The sequence below is a fragment of the Erpetoichthys calabaricus genome, chromosome 3 (genome assembly GCF_900747795.2).
Source record: "Erpetoichthys calabaricus chromosome 3, fErpCal1.3, whole genome shotgun sequence".
Taxonomy (NCBI): domain Eukaryota; kingdom Metazoa; phylum Chordata; class Cladistia; order Polypteriformes; family Polypteridae; genus Erpetoichthys; species Erpetoichthys calabaricus.
The window spans coordinates 250780453-250801302 of record NC_041396.2 but is presented as its reverse complement, the minus strand read 5'-3'; the positions used below and the strand labels follow the sequence as shown (position 1 = coordinate 250801302).

Genomic DNA, 20850 nt, shown 5'->3' with positions numbered 1-20850 from the left:
TGTAAAATCCCAGTTATCTCCTGGATTGTTATGATAAACTTTGTAATCATCCTCAGCTTTTTTTTTTGTACTGTAAGTTATACACCTTAACATACAGATTTGACTTCTTTGAATTGCCAGTATGTTCTTTCTGCTGCAAGAGTGTATGTTTCTCCAGCAAAGTTAGCTAGATAGTACATGTATAGCCCTGAAGGATACAAGGCTGCTAAATTCCTACAGTTACTTCACACTTGTGGAGAACTTCCTAGGATAGCTAACTTAGGTAAATACATAACAAACCTTTTAGTTAAGTTCCATTTTTATATCCAGAAGTCACTGCTACAAAAAAGACCACTGTGTGCAGGGTGTAGACATTCTCAGAAAAGAAAGAGATTAAGAACTTTTAATACTTTTGTCAAAATATTTATGTGTATTTTATTCAAGGACTTTTTAAAAATGTAAAGAACCAACTGGAAAACTAATGTAGGGTGAATAGAAAATCCCATACATGTGCTATAATGTCATTTTCCCAAATTATAAGAAACATAGACAGGACATGCATTCAATTTATAGATGCAGTGTACTGTATTTCAAAATAAATGTGCAGTTAGAAAAACGTCTATACAAAGTAAAAAGTGTAGGAAGAAGAACCTGCCTGAGAAAAACAAACATGGGGTGTTGTTTTGGTGGTTATTAGGTCTGAGGCACTGTACAAATAAATACTGTTATTAAGGATTTAGACAAGGATTATCTAAAAGTCTGTATGCAAAACAAAAAAGGAAAAATAAAGACAATTCCACTCAAATAAAAATGGTAAAAAATACCAGCTTTAAGCTGTTGAGCTTTTATCAAGCATGACAGCTACAATGGGATTTTTTTCAGCATCTTTCACTTGTTTTTTCCTTAAAAATTATTACGTCTGTAATTATGAAATGTGAGCTTTACTTAAAAATCCCTTAGCCATTCTGAAACCCATTCAGTCAAATTCAGGGTTTCGAAGTGCTATACAGTTCTTGTAAAACATGGAAATTTCCCTACATAAGAATACAATATGGGTAGTCCAATAATCCCTAAACAGCACCGCCAAAACAACCCACCATGAAAACTACACGAGAACCTTCTGTTTTTACTCAAAAGGAAGAACCACCTTCACAGTCGCACTCCATTCTGATCACTTCTTAACTGAATGCCTTGCTTAGATGCACTTAACCTTAAAATTATTTAATAGATTATTTTTAAGAAATATGGGTAAAAGATATTTGCTGTATTCAAAGATTAAAATTTTTCAATTAAAATTTCTCCTTTTAAAATTTTCAGTGGTGAGAGACATGCAAAAGAATGTCATTTTTGCTGCATTTTCACAGAGTAAATTCTAAATGACACCAAGCCTACAAATGAGTACTTTGGTACTCTATAGCTTTTAAGTTGTATAATCAATCCATTTATGTAAAGCATACAGACTGTCTTAACATTCTTCAAAACAATTCTCAAACAAGATCCATTTTTGTATAAAATTAATAGTTAAATAGACAAAATAAAATGTAAATATTTGATATCAAGGAGTGTAATTAAACAAGACATTCCGTTAAAGGAGAAGTTAGCCACAGACTAAGCACTAGCCAGCACACACTACAGCTCCTTAAGACAGGGCTCACCTATGACTAGTGTATACGTTCACTTTTCTGACAGACAACGAAACTTGGATTCAAGTTCCCTTAGCCATACACGCACAAAAAAAAAAAAAAAAAATGTACATGCATCATCAGTCAATACAATTTGGCCCTTAAGAGGCAACAATCATTTGAAGCAGAAAACTGCTGAGTTCACTGTGTATAATGATACATTATTTATAAAGTACAGTAGCAAAAAATACCATTAAACCTTCTTCCACAATCAAAGGGCATCAAGGCTCTTTCAGGCAGACATTATTCTGTTGTTTACTGCCATGAACAATAAATTAAATACAAAAAATGTAATTTAAAAAATCATTGGCTTATAGATAAAATGTGGAAACATACAATAAAAACCAATAAATTGTTACAAAGAAACAAGTTGTGCTATTTTTTTTCCCATTCCACTTTGGAATGCGCCAATCCCACTTACATCCCACCCATCAACCCTGCCCATCCCACTATGACACTGTATTCTAGTCTCTCACACTGCCCCAATATTTAACACCTGTCATTATATTAATACTGATGCATCTTGCAAGACTTATTTTGAAGTGATTACAAATTTATATTAAAAAAGACATTTACCCTTCTCCATGGCCACATTTAAACAACTTGTATATACACGCTTCTGCACCCTCATTACCACCATAACACATCCCAGCACTCCTGAACTCTTAAATTTGTTCTCCATGGCAATATTTAAATAACTTTTTAAAACTTGTATATACAGGCTTCTGCACCCCATAAACTCTTTACCACCATAATACTTCCTAGTATTCTCTTCACCGTACCTTCTCTTTCTGTTAACCTTCCCAAGCTCCAATGTAGAACAGATTTATTGTGCTTGAGGGGATAAAACAATCTTAAATAAATAACATTTTTTAAAACATAAAACCAAATAAGTTCACACACTCTGCCATACACACTATGTATCATTCATTCACCTGTAAGTATTAAAACTGCATACATGTTGCCAGTCCACCACCCCATACCCAATACATTCACACTACTGTTTTAAAGAATAACACAACAGAGGACAACAACTAAGCCTAAGATCCTAACTTAGCAACTACTTACTGTATATCTGGAGGCTTTCACATACAATCTCATACATATGCCTACACATGAAACCCAGTAGCCATTCTTAATTTAGAAATGTCATTTGTAAGGCTATAATTTATGCATACAAGAAGAGGAGACCATAGATATGAAGGCTTCTTTTTCCTCAGAACACTGTGCTGGGGATTTAAAAAAGGCCACTGAGAAAGTATCAGGAATAATGAGAAGTTTTTTCAAAGACTTTTTAGTGCTTGTGTGCAATATGTTCTCCACTCTGTCCCATTTACTTTCATTAAAACATTGACAACCCAATGACTAGTCACTCAGATTCCATCGACAGACAATAGGTAATCTTTATCAATTTAGCCACCATGCATCTCTGTTTATACTCACAACTATTGCCCTCTGAGTCAAACTAGAAATCTGCTCTCTCAGGTTAGTCGTAATTAAGTTAGACATTCTTAAACATCCTTACCACAGTTACCATTTAAAACCATCACAAAACGGCTACATTCTTGCATACTTTTTACAAATTAACCCCCAAATTCACAACATACATATCAGGCATTTTCTTCAAAAACTGACACATATAACAAAAACCCAACACTATTCTGCAACTTCCTCATACTCCATTCACTTACGCATTTCTTTATGCTCCCTGGCCACTTTTCAACAATCTTCCTCAAACATACCCAATGTCTTCTTTCTACCCCATTACTTTAAATGCACTCATATCCAAATAAATAAATTTAAAAATCAACACAAACCATTTGGCCACATTGCTTCAAAGCTTAAAACCCTCCCCTCCCTATCCCACAAAAAGGTGATCACAGAGGGGCTACAGCATGCAGAGCAGGAAGAGCCAGGCCATCTAAAAGCTTAAGACATAAAGTTTCATTTTCAAGCTGGTCACCATGGTTTGTCTTGTTCTGGTCTGGCACTTCCTGCTCCTCCATGAGGAGCAAGTTGCCCCTCACAATGACATCTGCAGTGGCTTGAACTCCTCTTCCCCAAAAACTTGTCATTGTAACGACTCCCATCAGTGCTTTTTTCCAAATCAGAATTTTGCTGGTGTGCACCCCCAACCCATCCCAGTCCAGCAAGGCATAGCCACAGCCTTTTTGCTAGCAGAAAGCATGTAAGAGCAATACAATAGACAGAAGCACCATAACCCCCGAGTGTGGTGCACATCTAATTCCACTGTTTCCTTTACTGCCTTGATTCTGGTTTGGTCGGATCCACTTATTGGGCCTGTCTCGCCCACGAGCAGGTTTTCCCTGGCCAGCTTCAGTTCTTGAGTTCTTATTGGGATTATTGCTGCTAGGTCCAGAGATTGGCCAGTCTTCACTGTAACGCTCACCCCCACCAGAGCCACTACCGTCTTCACCTAGGGAGAAATAGGCCACCTATGATCATACGGCAAACAGCCACAATTCCCTTCTTCCATGTAACACATTCTTTGCCACATACAAAATGTGCCCCAAATAAAATCCCCTTCCACCCCACTCCTCCACTCTCAATCCAAAGCCAACTATAACAACTGGTCTCTAGAGAAGTTTGCTTTTGTTTATAACTGCTCCATATAGTTCACTGCATACTCACTGGAATCTTGGAAATCTACATCATTGCCATTGTGAGCATGCTTCAGTCGGTTTGTTGCTACTCTAAGCTGCATGATCTGCTGCCGGGTTTTCACATCAGGTCGTGCAATGTCAACTTCCACTTCTGGGTTGTTGATCTGGTTGACTAGTCCATCCCCAGTAACATCAGGCAAATATCTGTAGAAAAACTTAATAATTAGTCTGTGTCAGACAAGCTCACACTTAGGTGACATTTTAAATGTTAAATGCACATCAGTTAAGGTGCTACATCTCAACTGTGGTGACCAGGCGCAAAGACAGCTAAGAAAAGGTGAACAATCACATGCTCCAAAGTAGTAAAGATTGGGGACTATGGTTTAAAGGCAGGTGACCCACACAACTTTGAAGACTTCCTAGATCTAATTGCTCCTTAGTATGTAGAAATGATGCATTTAAAAGTTTGTTATTTAATCCATAGGTATATGTGCAAAAAGGTAACATTCTTTAAAACTTGAAAATATGATAAATAAGCAATAAGACTGGGGACACTATAGTCTTCCTAAAGGATTATTATACATGTCTTTCCCAGAGAATTTAACTACAATGTCAATGTCTTGTTCTTTGTGTAGAGAATAATGGAGTATTATATAGGGCTTGGTGTTGATACTTTAATGGATCATAGGATCAATATACAGTCCAGTAATCATATTATATGTATATATTGTGGTACCCAGCGGGGGTTCATGCCCGGCCGGGATGCCCAGGAGGAGCGGAGGAGGACTTGTGCCTCCTCCAGGACACAAGGGGGCGTCCTGCCTGGTTGCTTTGGGGACCACGGGTACAGAGCTTGGTCACCGCCAGGGGGCGCCCCGATGCCTTGGGAGCCCTGGACCTCAGGACTTCCGCCACACCCGGAAGTGCTGGGGGGGGAAGAGTATTGGGGACACCCAGTGGACTTCCGGATACACCGACAGAGCTTCCGCCACACAGGGGTGTGGCTACAGAAGCCCTCAGGATGCACCTGGAGTCCTTCCTGGGTGTGTAAAAGGGGTCACCTCCCTCCAGTCAAGGGCAAGAGTCGGGTGGAAGAGGACGAAGCTTGGTGGAGAGGAGCGGAGGCGGACCAGAGACTGTAAAGGCATTGTGAGTGTGGCCAAGGACTTAAGGGGTGATTGGTCCTGAGGCACTGGGATTGTGCACTTGACCTTTGTATATAATGTACAATAAACGTGTGTGTGGTGAAACCAACATGTCTACCTGTCTGTGTCCAGGCTGTTCCCCACAATATGTTCACCGCTAAATCAGTCAGAAAAGGAGTTTTGTTAAAATGTAATTCAGGGTAAAACAGTAATAAATATAGTATCATCTGAACCAGTTAAAGCTCTTGATCACAATTTTTAAACTACAGTAAAATACCAAAAAAAAATCAATTCATGCCATAAACCAATAAGTTGTAAAAGTTGGAGCATAATACAGTACGTTATATATTTTTAATGATACAGTGATAATGTTCAAGAAGATGGTGGCAATAAAGATGAACTTGTAGTTCGGGATTACAGCAAGATACTAAAGTACAGAAAAGTTTGTATAAGAATCTGAAATAACAATCCATGTAATCTTGTAAGCATTAAAATATTATATAATACCATATTTTGTCATTTTTATGTTTTGAGAAATAATTTTTTTAAACCCATTCAATTTCTGTTAGCCTCTCTCGTCCTATATTGTATGAGACAAATAAAAAATAAGGCAAAATTATATATAATTCTACTATAAAAAACTTGGGTTGGGTTGCAGAAGCATAAACTGCATTACGCTGACGCTGCAAGAAAGTAATTGTAGGCATTCACAAAAAGAGTGGGTGGTCTGGCCTGTGGTCAGTCATGCTTACTCTCCTCGAAGGTCAATGTCAATTGTAATCAATCCTATTCTTTTACCTGAAATCTCCAATACAGTCACTTTATTTTCCAAAATATTTTATTATGTAGAGGCTCTTTCCTTGTTTTCTTGATTACTATGCAAAATATATTTAAATAGTGATTGATGTGCAGGGCAATGTACATAATAAACATGAAGGAAAAGAATTTTAGAAATTGCCACTAACATTACAGCAACATTGCAGCAAAGTATTTTCTTGAAAAAAAAAATACAATAAACCATTATGGCACATTAAGTTTGTACTGCCCTACTGCTGAAATCTTAAGTGCCCTCTTTATAGATGGCTTGCTTTCATAGAGTAAATCATATTCTGAATTGACAGTCAGCATAATTAACCTTCCAGGAAGCACAGTTTTTGTTTATTCTTTGTTAATCTATATGTAATAAGCACTCATTACTGACAAATTTGATTAAGACTATTTGATTTATATTTTGAATGTTAGCAAAATGAATATTTATTAAACAGAGATCTGAAGAGCAAAGAATTATCTTCCTCAGTTCATGAATTAAGCAGTAAAAGAGATATGCAACACTAAACAAATGTAAATATCTATTGAATCTGGGAAGTTAAACTTTCAACACCACCTCACAACATAAAAACACAAATTGAAAGGACTTTGGAAATGTTCAACCAGCTATTTCAAAAAATCATTTTGCCCTCTTTATGATTGCAGTGAGCCAGCCAATACCCTAGCAATATCCTCTGTTAGACATGAACCAAACTAGATAACACACACAGACCATCACTGACCATACTATAGGACACAAGCACACTCATTTATAATGAGATAATGTATGGGTATATTTGGGTTGTAGGTAGAGAAAAAGCAACAGAAATAAGGGAAAACATATATACAACATATATATATAAATTAGCAGACCAGAATTACTGCATGAATGTGTTAAATTAAAGCCAGGCTCAACAAATCTCACTTTAAATTTAGTCAGCAGGAGAGGGATCACTGCAAATCTACTGAAGCAGGAAGAAGTAACATTAAATATGAGGAAGTAATGTAATTTTGTTAAAGTCCACCATGCCATATTTAATCTCCAAAACAGAAACTATATTTTAATAACTTGAACCAAGTTGTATAATCTAAGTTACTGTTAATCCAGTACACTGAAATCATAGTGCTAACTTTTTCTTCCCACGGACCACATAATCTAAAATGAATATTCACCTTCCCCGTGTTTGCCCATTCCAACACTTGTCCTCATTAGTAACATTAGCTGCCATCTTGTCATCATTGCACAAGTTGTGTGGTAGTGCAGCCCAAAAGCGTCGCATTGTCTTCAGCTTGTCTTTAAGATCTGATACCTAACAAAACAAATTAAAGCCATATTTATATGCAGAGCAGAACAAATCAAGCCTCCATATACCTATCAACAATCTCTAGCTACTTCTGTGGAATTTCCAAGCATTCAAAAGTAAAGTGAAAAACAGATTTTGGCATGCATCCCCATGGGAAGCACCTAGAGTGCATTATCTCAGCGAAACATGGCTTATCAATGATTGAGCTGCCATACTAAATGAAACAGACCCTCAATATTTTAATTTTATTTATTCTGTTGGCCAAATAAATAAAGGTGGTGGCTTGACAAATGTTTTAAGTAGATTGAATTGTAAAGATACCAGCAACAGCATTTTTGCTTCTTTTGAATATTTAGCTGTTTTTATTAAAGAAGAAAAAGCTGTTCTTATAATAACCATCTATTGCCCACCAAAATATAATGTCTCCTTTGTCAATGAATTTTAAGATTTACTATCTAGCATAACAGAAAATTTAGAAAAGTTCATAATAGCAGATGATTTCAGTTTTCATACAGATAATCAATGCAACCCCAAAGCAAGGGAGATTATGAATTTTGTGCATTCCTTTGATCCAAAGGACTCTAAATTGATGTAACATTGATCTCAGGCATATACACATCCCCATATTTTTTGACATGACAATATCTGTAACTAGAACTAGAAAGAGGTGTTTTGTTAAGATATAGTATTTTGATGCATCCAAATCTTCTAGTATTTTTTTAACAATTAGTTGAATGTAACCCCTCACTCTATTACATCCATAAATATTCACATTCAGGTGTACAGTTTCAATGCTAGGTTCATGGCCACAAATTATAAACTTGCCCTAGAAAAACTGGTTAAAATAAATATTTCCACAGAAAATAACAGAAGTTGTAAACTCTGAAAGGACTGGGTGAGTGGAAATGGAGAAAACTAAATTAACAGCCAATGATGAAAGTTTGAGAGGTCAGATATTTAGATACTATATAATTGTCTCATCTGGAGATGTGTAAGTACTCTATTTACCATCTGTTGAACCCAGCAACACTTAAGGAGTGGATGAACAAATTGTACTTCTTTGGAAAAATAAATGCACTTTCACTTTGTAGAATAATTTCTCAACTCAGACTGTCCATCTGCATTCTCGATCCTGTCCTCAAAGGCTTTTTCAGGGAAGTCTCAGACGGCTTACTCATAGCATTCTTGACACAGATAACTGCTCAACATTGATTCTTGCATTTCAAAATTCTTTAAAAACTGCAGTAGTAAAATGTTGATAGAAAAATAAAATGAAATCAACTTGGCTATTCTCTTTTGGATAATTTTGCAATTCTCTCTAATGTACCATTTAAAAAATTCTAGAATAAGTGTTTTTTCAATAATTAAATTATTACTTGTATATACATTTGTTTTTTTTGGAGTGGCAGGAATAATTTTCCACAGCAAAACAGTAATGCATATCTGGTTACTAATACAGGTATCTTTACTTCAAGAAAATAAGTGTTGCATTACATTACCTTGTTCCTCAAGGCATGTCTTCATTGAGTACCATTGTTGATAATACTCATTATTCATATTTAAAATCACTACTACTAATCTTTTTTTTAATCTTTGCTTTCTTTTTCCAGGAAAGTATGGCGGCACTCTGCCTATATACAGGGTGAAGCAGAAAGGACGGAGGTCTTTGAAATGGTTAGAACTTACCACTGGGTGGAGTGACAGATGTGCGGTAGGTGGCGTTAGGTTCGCGAAGTCTTAGCATTTTTTTATTTTCTTTTTAGTTGAAGCCATGGACGATAGAATGCCGCATTTTTGCGTATGACTGTTTTGTCAAGAACAACCAATCTATTACCGCAGTTCAGCGTGAGTTTCGTTGCCATTTCAATATCCACAGAAATAAAGCTGTTCCCGCTTGTAACACTATCTTACGTTGGGTTAAAGCACTTCGTACACAAGGTACATTAATGAACAAAAGACCGCCACTTACCCCTGAAATTTGGAAAGCGTACGACTAGCCCTGCTGCGCAGTCCAAGTCGATCTGCTCGGAAGCATTCTTCTGAACTTGGCCATCAGTGATAACGGACACCACATGGGAGATGTTGTTTTCCACACTTGATTTTGTCAAATGCTATTTCAATATGAACTCAAATATTTCAATAAATTTCTTTGTAAGAAAAAATTAACAATTTTGTGATTTTGTAAAAAACGTCCATCCTTTCTGCCTCACCCTGTACCACTGAGCTCCTCACAATATCAGAGAGATTACGCCCAGAAAGACAATGACAGAACCTCATTTTGGATACTTGGAGTCACAATCTCAATCATCCATCCATCCATTTTCCAACCCGCTGAATCCGAACACAGGGTCACGGGGGTCTGCTGGAGCCAATCCCAGCCAACACAGGGCACAAGGCAGGAACCAATCCTGGGCAGGGTGCCAACCCACCACAGCAATCTCAATCATTCAATCAATAAGCATATCTCATGTGCCTAGACGAGGATGATGTAGACTGACCAATAAAACAAAAGCTTTATTAGCTTCCATTTCACCAGGATAGTTTGGTACAATATTCACAAAATAACCACTGCTGATTGACAAACTAATCTCACGATTATCCCTACCTTTGTTCGTGAGCAAGACCTGCAGAGAGCTAGACTCACATTTAATGGAAAGGATCACAACATCCTCAGATTTGAAGGTGCTAATTCTCCCTCCAACCATGTTAAACTCAGCAGCAAACCATTCTTATTGTGCTGCTAAGCACCTTCTAAAGAGATCAAGATCCGTGTTCCTCAAATTTTATGATGTCACAAGCCAGTTTTACCTTCTTAACATCATTGATGACCAACAGGCAGCAACTGAAGAACTGTGTTTGTCACCTTGGTGAAACAAGTTCGATTGGAACAGCGGTTGGGGTAGGTCATGCACAACTGGAAGAGCAGATGTGGGTGGGTGTTTGTGTGGAGAAGGGGCTTCCCCCTGAAGAAACGTGCATGATTTGAAGAGTGGGGGACTGTCTCATTTTGTTAAACAAGTGCAGTTAGAAACAGGAAAAACATATTTCACAGTACTGTGGATAGGTTCGGTTATCACTAGCAGTACCTGAAAAGCCCACTCGCAACCCCACAGACGGCAACTAGCAAACTAAAACTGTGTCGCAACCCAGTGGTTCAGAAATATTGGTCAAGAGGAGACCATTATCTGCAAGATATAGGGGACACCATCTTTAGGTCCCATATTGGATATTCCCCAAGCTTTAGCTGTGCCTAGATGTTGTTCATGAAAAAAAATCACATATGAGAAAGAAGGCACCCCCCTTCCCACAACAAAAAAAGTTGTGTCAGTTTTCTAAGGTCAAATCAATTTGCATTATCAGTTGACCACTACTTGGTGGTGAGTTAACTGAGATGGACAAAATTTCAACTAAACAGACTTAGTATTATTGAGGATGGATTGAGAACTAGGCAATAATAATAACAATAATACACTTTTTATATAGGACCTTTCCCATGCTCAAGGCGCTTCACAGAGTCTTAGAACAGCGTGGCATATCTAACATTGTATACAAATACTGTATCTTCTGCATAGAACACTAAACAGATAATACAAGATATACAAAGCATTAAATAGAATAAAAGAGAATAAACAAGAATAAAATACTAAATTCAATACTAAAGAAATGCCCGAACAAATAAAAATTTGTGATATAACACACACGCAAATTACCCTGAGCACTTGGACAGAGATGTAATCTGAAAGATGTCAGAATGTTAGGTTATGGTAAAAGCCTTTCCTTAAAAGATGAGTTTTAAGTTGTTTTTTGAAAGAATGGATTGAGTCAGCTGATCTCATTAATTTCGAGAGATCATTCTAAAGTCTGGGCACTATACAGCTGAAAGCCTTGTTATTCAGAGGGTGCAGGTTAGTGTGAGGCACAAAAAGATTTCCAGAATCAGAAAACCATAGTGGGCAAACAGGAACATAGCAATGGAGAAGGTCACCGATATAGTCTGGTGAAAGTCTATTTAAATATTTGTAGGTTATTAATAGAATTTTATATTCAATCCTGTAAGACGCAGGAAGCCAGTGAAGGTGAAGCAGGATGAGTGTTATGTGCTCACTGTTGCGGGTCCGTGTAAGGACTCATGCAGCAGAGTTTTGAACTGTAGCTGTGATATAAGGTCTGAAGGGGCACCTGCTAGTACAGAGATGCAATAATCAATGCAAAATATAATAAAAGCATGGGCATGTTTCTCGGCATTAGAAAAGGAGAGGAATGAGCAAACACAGAAATGTTATGGAGGTGGAAGTAAGAAAGTTTCTTAATGTGGTTTATGTGGGTGGAATAAGAAAGGGAGGAGTCAAAAATGACACCAAGATTCCTTGCATTAGAAGAAAGTCTAATGAGATCACCATCAAGAGTGACTGAAAAGGGCCTAATTTTCTTAAATTGCATTTTAGTGCCAATTTTCAGGAGTTCCATTTTGTTGCCATTTAATTTTAAAGAGTTATGCTTCATCAAAGTTTTAATTTCATTGAGGCAAGTTGTGAGCTGAGAAAGCTCTGATGAAGTTTCGCCTTTTAACACAGCTGAAAACATTTAAAGTCTCTCCTCCTGAAAAGCTTGTTCGTCATCCTGGTAGAGGTTAGGGTTAAGTAGCCTGAAATGACACTGTTAAAGACCACAATAGTGGCGACAAGTTCAAGGGTTTAAATCCAAAAGCTGGTCAGTGGCTGTAATTTTAGTCCAATGTTCAGTGGTGAGAGAAATTTTTAACTTAAAGAAATAAGCCTTCTATTAAATGTTACAAAGAGAGTCTCCAGATTTAACTAAGAGAAGTCAGCCAGCTAATAAAGCAGGAGCTGTAGCATAAAGCCATGGAGACTGACATTACTAAGGTCTAAGAGAATGTTTGGGTAAGCCATTCAAAGGCACTAGGAAGGGTAAGCACAGGTGACATAATGTTGATCTCAAGTTTTAAACCAGTAGATATACCATACCCAGAAATGGCAAACAAATGATGAGACTGAATCAATTTCTGTGAATTAGGTCATTGTAGTAATTAAAAAGCCATAAAGATGATTAACACAAAATGTTTTATCATTTCATATCTTACTACAAGAATCCCAGCCATAAAATCACATAAGGCAGCACTTACCAGTCGATCCAGATTAGTCCCAGCTGCTGTAGTGGGTTTCTCCTCAGGTGTGTAGGTACGGAAACGTCGCTTTGTTTCATCTCGTGGAGACCGTTTTGTTCGGCTAGGTGCAGGGCGTGGGCTTCCACAGCCTTGGAATACCTGTTAAGTAACAAGCTGTTGAGCTTTGATGTAGGATACAGAGCCTCCTAGATAGAGCAAAGAAAACAGAGCCTGGGATAGGCTCTTCATCCCATATATGTGGGTACATGCACTCATACACACATACACACCTTGGTTGAGGTCTGGACACTGTTCTCTTGCATGTACATGATAGCCTCTGAGATCTTGACACCAATCGAGTCAGTGGCCAGCTCAATGTTAAAAGGGCCCTGGAGTTTCTCGGCCAGCTGATTGAGTGTTTCTGCAGATGGTAAGGAACATCATGAACAACATAAATTCATGGGTATTATAACAAATACTGTAAATTAAAAATAAATCAATCTTGTTATGAAAAACTTCTGAGAGAAAAAGTTACTACTAATCATTACATTACTGAACTTCATACAATGGAAAAGAAGTATCTACAATGCAGGAAAGTAATACATACCATATCAACAACTAATATATGCTGGTAGAAAAACAATAGCAGAAAATGGTTAAAAATCATTGCATCATTGGCAAGATCAGTAGATACAAGGTTTGTACCAGCATGGAGCTCATCTACCCCAACTCATAAGTGCAGAGCTACCTTGAGTACACCTGCTACTTTCAGGGTGCTAGTAGGTAGGCAATATTCTTAGTAACACAGCTGTTGGCCACAAATTCTAAGTCCTAACCTCACACCTGATTTTCAGCATCTTTCCATTGGGTTTTTATTTATATTTTTGTCTTTTTCAAATCAAGCTGAAAACATATTTAGCATGATAATGTGAAAACAAAAAAGTGTGTGATGAAAAAAATATGAATTTATGTTTCATGTGGTGATAACAGGTAAAAGCTGGATACAGGAAGTGAATTTAAAAAGCCATAAAAGTTTCCTAGGCTAAAATAATATTAATTTAGACTGATAGAACTGTTGTTAGCCTGTGGAAGGACCATAAAAGCACAGAGGCTATGCTTCTTCTGTGATAGAGCCATGAAATAGAAACCTGGGGTAGAATGTGGCAGACATGTTTTGACCTAAGTGGAAATTCAAACCAACACACATGCACTAAATACAGAACACCTTTACAGGTGGGGATAATAGGAGTGTGCACAATGGAATTTATGAGGAGTGGTTTGCAGTAATTTCAAAAATGTCACTCCCTATCAGTTGAAACTGACACTAACCTCTTCTCCCAAGTGAAAATTCCTTAATCTTGGTATTTTGGTTGCTTACTTTCTGGCTATGACAAGAACCCAGAGGGCAATGATATGCACCCAGTAGGAAAGTGGCAAGGAAAGAAAGGAATTATAACATTTCCATCAGGATTACAAGCCTTGTTCAAAACCTTTATGTACAACAGGAAATAGAGTATGCAAATGCATGATCAAAAATATTTTACTTTCCTGAAGTGAAAAGTAGAGTCCTTTTTGTAGTGAAGTCCAATAAAAATACAAGTTCACCACCAAGCTACTACCTCTTGCTTAATTTAACAAAAGTTACAACTAAATCACAATCTATTGTTTGTTTTTATAAAATACATTTCTCAGGAAGTGTCATTATGTTTATGTAATATGCATAGCAGTCATCAAAGAAAATTATAATCCATATATATAGTGCATTAGTAAAACGATATTCTGTTTTACTTAAAGTTATCAAAGTCACTTGAGGAGAAAAATGTTTTTTTATGGAATATGCAGAGCCTTTATTAATGTTATCTTATGTTAACTGAAAATGCCAAACCATTACCAACTTTTGGTTATTTTAGCATGCTAATAACTGCTACTATATATTCACACTTTACTATTTTTGCTTTCTTGGTGTGTTGGGGAGGAGGTACCTCAATTTAAATATTAGAGTTTTTAAAATATAATACACTTTGTGATGAAAATCTGATGTCAGTAAAATAAAGTGCTTAGTTATATATTCATAATGTAAGCTGCTAGAGGATTTCAAGTTAAAAAAAATGAGCATATATTTGAAATAACAAATTGGACTTCCATGCTTTTAAGATCCTTATTTCATGTTACTTACAACCTTTTCCTCTAAATATGCATTATCACAGTGAAAATACACTGTTAGTGCTCATTTTTAAGAATGATAGCTATTTATAAGTACAACACTATAAACTGTTTCAGTCATGTGACTGTCAGAATGGTTAAAGCAATACAAAACCCTCTGGAGCAGAATGTACAATAAAGTATTATTGTTGCACAAATAATAACAAATAACAAAAAAGCAAGCTCATAAAATGGATGGACTGAAAAACCTGAAACACCCGATTTTAGTAAACTGACACATAAAAGCTGGAAATGAGAAAAATCTAATACAAGAAGCTTATGCCCTTAACATTTAAGTAAAACAGTCTTAACAGTTGCATTGAATAGGTAAGATCAATGAATTCTCAAATAAACTCACCAATAAAGTTGTTCCATTCTACATCCAAGTCTGCCTGATTGGCCAAGCACCCTTTCATAACATTTTGGCAAAATGAGTGACACGGTTTAAGGCTGGGCATCCCTCGGCACAATGGGCAGTACGACATGCGCATTAGGGCCCGTCTACACTCAGGAGTAGGGGTAACCTGCAGGTAGCCAATGAAAGAGAGAGAGAGAGAAGATTTGTTACTGAGCTAGTTACCCCAGTTGAAGGTCAATTAAAAAAAATTAATAAATAAAAATAAATTACAGCTATATACCTTCGATGCCTTGCTGACAATATCTCTACCAGTTGCCAGACCTTGTACTAGTGCCCGTGCTGCAATAAAGGATCGAGAGACCTAGAAGTAAATGGGAGAGACAAAATGTAAGAAAATATCTGCCTAAGGGTACTCACATTTCAAGATATCTAAAGAAGCCACAAAAAAGTAAAAACTAATCTTGCAAGCTTTCTGTCAACATCTTGATATGTAGCAGGCTTTGATCTACAAATTAATTTAAGTTTATTCTAGGAATCTGTAAATAACTACAAATGTGTTGCAATAAGCTAAGTATTGTTGGAGAAGGTGGTGAATTCCTCAACAGCTCAAAACATCTTATTAATCATCCAAATGTTTTACATAATCTCAGTGCTTCATTCCACAAGATAATTGTCTATCAACATTTCCTTACTCTTAAATAATTCTTATTTTAAATCTGAAGCCCATTCCCACACAAATTATTTAACATGCATTATTTCTGCCATCCTCACCTGGATTTTTAGCTTGCGGGGAACGTCTCCAAATGGTTTCAGCTGCTCGGAGTGTTTGCTAACGCATTCCAAATACTCATCACTGAATTGGTACTGAGGGTTGACCAATGTGAACATTCTCTCCACCAAACGAGCCCAGAACTCTGACAACACCTCACTGAGACTGACACTTGCACCTATCAGAAAAAATCTGATCAGAAAGAAAGAAAGAGCCGCAGATAGCAAATAGACCTAGGGATGGGATGCAACAGGAGCAGGCCAGACAAATGTCATACAAAACTACAAAAGAATAAATTGTACCAAAAGAACAGGGGGGCACATGCCATTAGGACTCAACCAAACTGGGAGCATACATCACCAATACTAAAACACACCAGGACCAAACCATACAATATCCATCCAAACTGCAACCCACTAAAACCAAATCTACAATAGGGTCACACAACATTAGGACCAAATCACAACCCACTAGGACCAAATCACAATGGAACCAGTTATACTGGTGCCATACCACACTAGGTTGCACAAACCTTTAGTTTCCTCAAAAGAACCTTTGAGATTTTTCTATTGTCAAAGAAGAAATAAAAAAAGAAAGAAACCAAGGTCACTATGACCCCATTGATTCCAGAGTGATTTTAAATGCTGGGCTGTATCCCCATTGCTGAAATGTGCTGATCTGAATAAAAAGAGAGATTTTAGGAACCACTTGCTTTCTATGGAGTGAGATTATTATCCTGTTCAAACTGCAGAAGTGAAGTGCTCCTAATTTTCCTGTTTAAAAGCTCAAAAACAAATAATGATTAAATGAGTGGGAAAGCTTTGACACTCAATTTACCAGACAAATGAACAAGACAAGACCTGGTCAAATGTGAATAAATGAAGATCTAAGCATATCTAGGGTACAACTAAGCAAAACATAACATTCTGAAAATCCCATTAATCCTATTCAGGGTTGTGGGGCATTGGATTCCATCCTAATAGCACTGGCTGCAAGGCAGGAACCAACCATGGACAGAGTTGTCATTCCTTTGCAAACCCCACTCAAGCACCCACACAGAATTGATTTAGAGTCACCAATTAATCTAACCCACACATCTTTGAGGGATGTTTCTGGGAAGTACCCAGAGAAAACTCAGACACACAGGTGGAAAACAAGCAAACTCCACACAGACAACTAAAACTCACGATGGTGGATCTTTGAAGCAATGGCAGTGATTACTGTGCTAACATGCCACCCTAAAGACAAATAATCAAAATAAAGAACACAATATCAAAACAAAACAAACAAACAAAAAAAATAACTTTATCTGGAACTGATATCCTTCTGTCTAATGATAGCTAGGTAATAAATCAAATAGTATTTAGAGACTTTAGCAGTGCAATGTTTTCTAAGAAGAAAACGGCAATATGAAAACACAGATATGCCTCAATATAAAAAAAGTAAAGTTATTCCATGGCTAAGAAAAGAAACAAAGGTTCAAGACAAAACAGTATGGCTGTGTAGCCTTTATCTGTTATTACAAAAGTGTGACATAGACTACATAAGCAAAATATTCTGTCTAACCTTCTTTTCTTTTTTCAGCATGAGTATATCCTTTACTTTTTTCTTTTTTGTATATACACATTAACACACCTCTTTACCAATCTGTGTGATTCAACATGTTGTTTAATTGATTTCATTTTTTTTGTGATTAACTGATTGGTTAAAGTGGGCATTTTTTTCAGAATTTATATTAAAAATGTGTGATGTAATCAATGTGCAACACTTGCTTATGATCTTTTAAATAAATCCAGTTAAGAAAATGCCCAAGGTGAGGAAATAATTTTGAGACTAACTGAAAAAATACACTAACTTTTTTGTTCCTTTACTTCTTCTCATTATGGTGGAACTTGATTGGTAGAATGAATTTACCACCCAGCATATACAAGATTCAAAAGAAATATTATTATGGAAAAAAGCTATTGCAAACAAAATGTAAATTCAAAATGTAAGAGGGTTTAACAATTTAGCCTGGAGAATCGTAGACCCTACCTTTAAATATTTAATGTGTAGTTGCCGTTAATAGATGCACACAGTATTTTTTCCAGGTGTTCAAGATAAATTGCCTTTGGCATGTTAGAGCATTGTTAGAAAAGGAAAAATGGCAAGTCAGTGTTGGAGTCGTTGGTCATATTTACACAAATCCATCCAAACTGCTTTCTTCTATATGATGAGAGTTCACACGGTCTATAGATCATCCAGCTACACTTATGATGTTAAGTCATAGATAGATAGATAGATAGACAGACAGATAGACAGATAGACAGATAGACAGATAGATAGATAGATAGATAGATAGATAGATAGATAGATAGATAGATAGATAGATAGATAGAGTCATTGTCACTTTTACAACAAAATTGAAAAATAAAGATAATCTCAGCTGTTACTTAAATGCAGTCTTGAACAGTTAAACTGAGTTCTACTTACACATGATCTTTTGTACCTTTGACTCTGCTGTGTGTGCTCACAGTTTCTATCTGTAATAGAATGTGTCACATAAGCTGCCCTTTCCTGTCAACGATTTCTGAATTATAAAATTATGTCGGATTTACAATATATTCTACTGATGATTTTAAAGGTTTAGTTTTAAAAATCTTCATGAAGGTGTTGGAATTGATGAGTGGATGCCCAATCTGGATGAAAATCGGTGTTTAGAATTAATTAAAAAAATCTTATCTATACTTGTAGGTATTATCTTTTTTTTTTTATATATATATTGTGAGGGATGGCCAGCCAAATATTCTGATCCACACCTCCAGGCCGCTAGATGGAGTCCTCCCAGCAGCATGGAAGGTCCCCAAATTACAGCAGGGCATTATAGACAGTGCAGTTTTTATAAACAACCCTGCTGGATACCATAGGGATCACCAGGAGCCGCTGTAGGGAGGCTTACAGAGTGCTACGTGCCCTATAACCCGGAAGTGCGTCATGATCACATGACCGGAAGGAACGACATGCTTCCGGGTTGAAGAAAAGGACTTTTAATCTGACCCGGAAGTGATAAGGAATCATGGACTGTAGGATTGGAACCACTTCTGGGTCTGGGAATATAAAAGGACTATGGGAAAGCCCAGACGCCGAGCTGAGCTGGGTGGAAGGGTGGCAACGCGTCTGGGAGAGGAGGATTGGTTATTTGTATTGATTATTGATTTGTATGTGTAGTGTGGAGTGGAGGATGCTTGGTGCACATTATTATTATAAAATAAATAATAATTGTAATTTTACCTGGTGTTTGGAGTGGTACCTGATGGTTCAAGGGAGCACTAGCGCCCCCTACTGCGACACTGGCGTAGCCAGCAGGATTCTCTGGCCGTCGGATTGGCAGAGGACCTGTTTTATAAATATTGTGTTGGCAAAGAATCCCAAGACGGTACCGGTCACGAGCACGGAGGTAGAAACACCACTCTCAACAAGCAGTACGGCGGTGATGAGCTTCGTCTCATATTGGTTCGAGATGGGAAGGAAGTCAAGGAAGAAGAACGGGCATTCCCAAAAGAAACAGGCCCTACACGAGGCGACCCTCGGACAGGAGTGGCCCCCGGAGGGACCCGACGCGGTGATGGTATGGACCTACCTGACGGGCACTGCGGAAGTCAGAGCCGAGATAATTGCAGAGAGAGACCGGTGGTTACGGCGACAAAAGAACTGTCAGGGGACTACCTTATTGGAACTTGAAACAAGCCAACAAAGTCGGAGGTATGTGTCGGGACAACTCCCGTTGCGCCGGGACCTGTATTTTCTTCTTTTTCAGAGGCCGAGCGGCGCGAAACGGACTATGAGAAGGACACATATCTCCTACCTTGGCAAGATGGCCACGAAGATGAGGAGTCTATGGTTTTACAACTGGGGAGCCTATTCGTCGACGACGGTCACGTGGACTATCCTGGTGCAGGCTGGGAATACCGTCATCAAAACACGGAGTCACCTGACCAGGAAGAGACCTGTTTATTCACAGACACATGTCTCGGGATTTCACCTGAAGGATGTCGGGAAGAAGGTCAACAGCGGTCCGTCAGTGAGGTTGTTTATTCCCTGACAAATCCGAACTCCCTGATAAGGAAGGGGGAGGCGAGCGAAGCAGCGCCAAATATAAAAAATGATAAAGAGGAGCGGGATGTGACTGAATGGTCTGCCGTTAAATTAGAAAAGGTAGATCACAGACGGCCGGTAGCGGCCACCCGTCCCTCTAAAGGCTCCAATTCCCAAGAGCCTTTGCGCGACCCAACCGAGCACGTGCTGACAACGGACATGCCCATTGGCTCCCGGCTGGTAGCAATGCCCCGGCCATCTAAAATGCGAGACTCAAATTCCCAAGAGCCTCCACGAAGCCCAGCCGGACACGTGCCAGGAGCGGACGTGCCCATTGGCTCCCGGCCGGAAGGTAAGGCTGATGACGATTCTAACCTGCCTCAGGCCGATTCAAATAACTTTATTGGGCTTCGGGATCTCAAGCGGTTACTCGAGCCCGTGAACAGTTTCTTCCAGGGCTTAGAGGAGCTGAAGAAACGAGTGGAGGAGCTGGGAGCAACGGCCGAGGCGCCGCTGAAAGGACTAATGAAATACCTATGGCGACTGGGTCAAGAGGCTCCAGTTATGGTTGATATGGCAATATAGGTGAGTCCAACCCGTACCGTACAGTATAAGGGACACAGTGTGATCCGGCAGTTAATAAGTAGCGGGTGCCAAAGCACTGTGTGCCCTACAGTAGAGTGTGGAATGGTAACCGAGTGGTCGGGGGAAGGACCGATCGAGCCGGGGCAGCTGTACGAGACGGCTTCTCGGAGCGAGGCGGACCTCAAGACCCCGATCC

General features: G+C 38.2%; 1 protein-coding gene across 1 annotated transcript in view; it reads right to left on the bottom strand.

Moving 5' to 3' along the window:
* Positions 1 to 380: 380 nt before the first annotated feature.
* The window catches only part of gpc2 (glypican 2), a 34092-nt gene continuing 13622 nt past the window's right edge, over positions 381 to 20850 (bottom strand). The window contains exons 4-11 of the mRNA XM_028798030.2: positions 15998 to 16173; positions 15507 to 15587; positions 15227 to 15392; positions 12957 to 13087; positions 12685 to 12825; positions 7411 to 7547; positions 4314 to 4489; positions 381 to 4098 (exon numbers count right to left, since the gene is read on the bottom strand). Coding sequence (XP_028653863.1) covers positions 3836 to 4098; positions 4314 to 4489; positions 7411 to 7547; positions 12685 to 12825; positions 12957 to 13087; positions 15227 to 15392; positions 15507 to 15587; positions 15998 to 16173 — 1271 coding nt within the window. The 3' untranslated portion in view covers positions 381 to 3835. The remainder of the gene's footprint in view (positions 4099 to 4313; positions 4490 to 7410; positions 7548 to 12684; positions 12826 to 12956; positions 13088 to 15226; positions 15393 to 15506; positions 15588 to 15997; positions 16174 to 20850) is intronic.